General features: G+C 35.6%; 1 protein-coding gene across 1 annotated transcript in view; it reads left to right on the plus strand.

The window, feature by feature from the left end:
• Nucleotides 1-3109, plus strand: part of LOC110021391 (serine/threonine-protein kinase STY8) — a 15518-nt gene extending 12409 nt beyond the window's left edge. Inside the window, exons 5-6 of the mRNA XM_020719875.1 lie at nucleotides 2684-2804; nucleotides 2894-3109. Of these exons, the coding sequence (XP_020575534.1) occupies nucleotides 2684-2804; nucleotides 2894-3016 (244 nt within the window). The 3' untranslated portion in view covers nucleotides 3017-3109. The remainder of the gene's footprint in view (nucleotides 1-2683; nucleotides 2805-2893) is intronic.
• The last annotated feature ends 1276 nt before the right edge of the window (nucleotides 3110-4385 follow it).

Here is a 4385-nt window from a genome sequence, read left to right on the forward strand (position 1 = left end):
TTCGATTCCCCTCGAGTGTAGGGTGTGGTACTCAAATTTTTAGGTGCATGAGGGATGGCAGGGGCTCGTATAATAGCCTCCTGCCATTCCTTTTGAAAAAAACAAATTGCACACACACACACACACATCTATATATATATGCATTTTATATTATATAATCATATGTTTAAATGCTTTATGTAAACACTTATTTTGAACCTTATTTTTAGACTCAAAATATATCTGAATTAGTTGGGGCAAACTCAAAATCGATTTTTGTCTAGAATGGTGTTTAAATCGAATCAGAATTGATTTCAAGTCAAGCTAATTTCCAAGCTAAGCTCATGGTAGTTTTATTTTTGATTTTTTTTTTTAATTATCCGTAAGTAATGTGAAGGCTATTATCTAATTGTTTGTATGAAGATTTCACTATTTTCTGAAATGGCAAGATTATTGTGGCTCATCAACTACTTAAAATGTAACGGTTACATTGTCAAGTTCATGGGCTGTGTCTACTTTTTATATCATTTGTTTATTTTTCTGAATCATGCATCATTGTTTTTCCTCATGGGACTAGTTTGCTACTTCACTATTTATCTTAGGGTACTTTCATCATTTAAATAAAGTTGGTTATTATCTTAGGCTCATTTAATTATGTAGGATTGATAGAGCCGACTAAAGTTTACTGCATCTTTTTCCTTCTAGCTATGGGTTTGATGGCTTCTTCCTTTGCTTAGATTGTGTGTCAAGGAACATAAGTTATTACCGGGGATTACTTAGGTTATGTGCCCGCCAAGCTTATTTTAATCTTTATGTAGTATTCTGCGTAATTTCTGTTGTCCTCTGTCAATGGGTATTAGAATACATTAGAATACAACGTCAAAGTGAAAAATTCTTGTTTATCATTAATCAATTTAGTGTTTCAGCTGAATGTGCCTCCTCAATGCCTCTGCTTCCATTTTTTTTTCCTTTATCCGCTTTCTTTCTTCCCCAACTTCAGTCATTGTTTTATATTTCATCTTAGAATCCTTTTCTTGATAATGAACAGTTTCTTGGACAAGAACTAGAATGATGTTAATTCCTCATTATGGTAACTTTCGCCATGATGACTTCACATTACCACATGAGCTGGTCATTATCTCTACCTCAAAGTCTTCTGCTTCAAATTTCAATTCAATTGCAAAGCCATAAATGCACCGAATCATATTTTCTTCATATCATGCTCTTCTTTCTATGGGGAGTTGGATAAACAGATTTACAAATAGACACTGCTTTATGTGGTTGCAGCGTTCAGGAATAGCATGTCACGCCTACAAGCTTGATATTTTTTCCTCTCCATCAGCTGGGATATTTGGCTTTCAATATTTTTAACTTTACTGATTTGTAATATTTTGTTGTGAATGTATGCTTTATGATGTATATCTTTTTTTTAAGGTTTCTTTTTTTTTTTTTACAAACTTTTGTTAAGGTTTGTCTTTTGTTATTTTTTTTAAGCATGCCTTTCACGTCAGTAATTTTTGGTAATTTTTGGCGGTTTTTAGAATCACCCTGAAACCAGGTTACCTTGCCACACCAATGAAGACATTTTAGACGTGATGCATGTGGATCCATGTTCTCAAATTTTCATACTATCAGGTGCATTTGTGCAAATATTTGCTCTTTTTATGCAATGATACTAAAAAATGCACCAAAAATTATACCTGTTGTATCCAAAATTATGTGAACCAGCTAAGTGCAAGGAGGCCATAAACATTATTACACGCATTTTTGGTCAAGAAGCTTTTGCACGAACAAGCGAAAGCTAGGGGAGTGCATAGGAGAGAGAAAGCTAGGGGAGGAAAGCTAGGGGACTAGGGGAGTGCATAGGAGAGAGAAAGCTAGGGGAGTGCATAGGAGAGAGAAAGCTAGGGGAGTGCATAGCGAGTGTTCTTTTCATGAAACATGATGTCCTCACTCTTTTTGAAGTTGTGCCCATCTCATTTTCATCACATTTACTTTCTTGTGCTCCTATGTATGTTTAAAGTCCCCAGTTGACATTTCCATTCATGGTTTTTACATGTTCAATAATGAGATGAATTTTCACGTGAATCATAGATTTTGAATTGCTTCTCGTGAAATTGCATCCCACTTTGGCCAGCATGGTAGCATTCGATTGATCAAGTTATGTATCGCATTATAAATGTGTAAAAACCATAACTTCATCTAGTCAAGTTAACCATCCTTTCCAAGCCAAACCAACGCATACTACAAAACTAGGGTTCTTCTATGACTTGGTGTCAGATTTATACAGAAAATATAAGAAAAACAATAAAAAGGTTAAAAGAAAAATAAATGAACACGTGATACATGGCCTAAGGTTAACATAGCACAATAAATAGACTTAGAGCCATCGAGCACACTTCTCTAAGGATCAATGCTAAAACTAGAAAAAGTTTCAGTGAAATCATCATAATTATATCCATGGTAGCCTTCTATTTACGAATTTACAGGAGGAAAATAAAAAAAGTTACAGTTACCATTAATAAAATAGATATTGACAGGTCCTAATGAACCATAAAGAACTATATCAATTATACCAAAGCCACAACTAAGAAATTAAATTATGATATGTTTAAATTCATGTTCTTTTTTTCCATCTGATCTCTTATGGAAACCAGAGTAATTCAAAAGGTTTTCTGATTAGTCTCATGCTTTCTTGCTTCAGACAAGATTTCAGGCATGAGGTCAATTTGTTGGTAAAGTTGCGCCACCCAAATATTGTTCAGTTTCTCGGTGCAGTAACGGACAGAAGACCCTTGATGTTAATCACAGAGTATCTACGAGGGGTAACAAATATTTCTTCAATATCTCTATAGTTTTTTCTGTGTATGCCAAAGTTCCTCTGCTTATCTGAAATTCTGTATTTGGGTACAAGGGTGACCTCCATCAATTTCTGAAGGAAAAAGGCTCACTCAGTCCATCTACCGCCATCAGTTTTGCACTAGACATAGCAAGGTACACTTTTTTTTCAAGTTATTCCATGTTTATATACACTTGATATTTACTGGATACTTATAGCAGCTACGACCTCCATATATTTTTATCATCTCCCAACCTCTCTCAAAACAAGATCTTAGCTCAACACCGGGTCCCCACATAGCAGTACGCTGCTGCTCTTCAGCTTGATGTCCCTGACTTTGGAACGACCATGCCATCTGTAGTATAGCTAGCTTTCATGTCGGGCTTTTGAAGAGATTTTGGGTGAAATGAGCAGCTCATAATCTCTTGGCATTTTCATATTTCTAATTTTGCAATAAAGTTTATGTAAATTCAGTATCTTTCTGTTTCTTATGTGTTCATATTTATATCTAAATTGCTTCTCCAATCTTTGGAATCAACGCCACCTATTTCAGTTTCAGATGAAAGAAGACAACCCAACTCATTGAGGCACCCTTCCGTGGTGTTCAATTTCATCTGAACCATACAATTAGGTTCCTATAATTGGCAGTCTCTATGTAATCTAACATTCTTAGTAGAAATATATTTTTTTAAGGCAGACTTATTTCAGCGGTTAATCTCACGTTCCTCAGTATATGATTTGTTTTTCTTCTACAGAAAATTCAAAATCTCACAAAATTCTGTGGAGTTACCTACATATCTATATATTAGTTCGGAAGTACAGAGAAAGTCTCCCTTTTAGGTTGTTGAGTAAGGACAGGCTCCATTGTTATATTGGAATCCCCTTAAAAATTTTTTTTTTTTTTGTAACTTTTGATTTATTTTGTACCGAAGAGAGAATGGGGATTTATAAAGATAATTTATCAGCTTCATTAGTGTAATTGGCTTGAGTTTAAGCGTACAAGGACGTGTTGGCCTCATTTTTGTGAGGTCTTTTCTCCTCCTTCTTAGAGCCTAGGATCTAGCTCTAGGAGTTGTTATTGATCGTCTTAGAAAACAAGAATTGAGACCCACCTTTTTTGGAAATTCTAGCCACTTCTTATTTTCCTTTGATGTCTAGCATTTTGTCTGGCATTTTTGGCACAAGACCATCGTCTTATGAACGAGCGGTTATGGGCTATTTTGTGAAGACTCAAATGAAAAGTTCCTAATAGGATTACAAGCATTAGGAAAATATCGTCACGAATTTTTCGTCACATACACACACCAAATGCACAAAATTCACAAAATTGCACAAAATCGGACTTCAATTGAGCCCAGAAGACGGGTGAAAATGCGAACTTCTTCGGATGACCACCGACGATAAATTGGACTACGCCAACGCGTCCGAGACACCAATTTTGGTAGGAAGAGACACCCATATTGTCATATTTTCGACACGAGAAAATTGGCACGCAAATCGATGAATTTGTCAAAATGACTTTCGACGGCGAAACGGACCACGCCAGCACGTCCGGGACTTCAGAATT

Source organism: Phalaenopsis equestris, unplaced genomic scaffold, assembly GCF_001263595.1.
Source record: "Phalaenopsis equestris unplaced genomic scaffold, ASM126359v1 Scaffold000134, whole genome shotgun sequence".
Taxonomy (NCBI): Eukaryota; Viridiplantae; Streptophyta; class Magnoliopsida; order Asparagales; family Orchidaceae; genus Phalaenopsis; species Phalaenopsis equestris.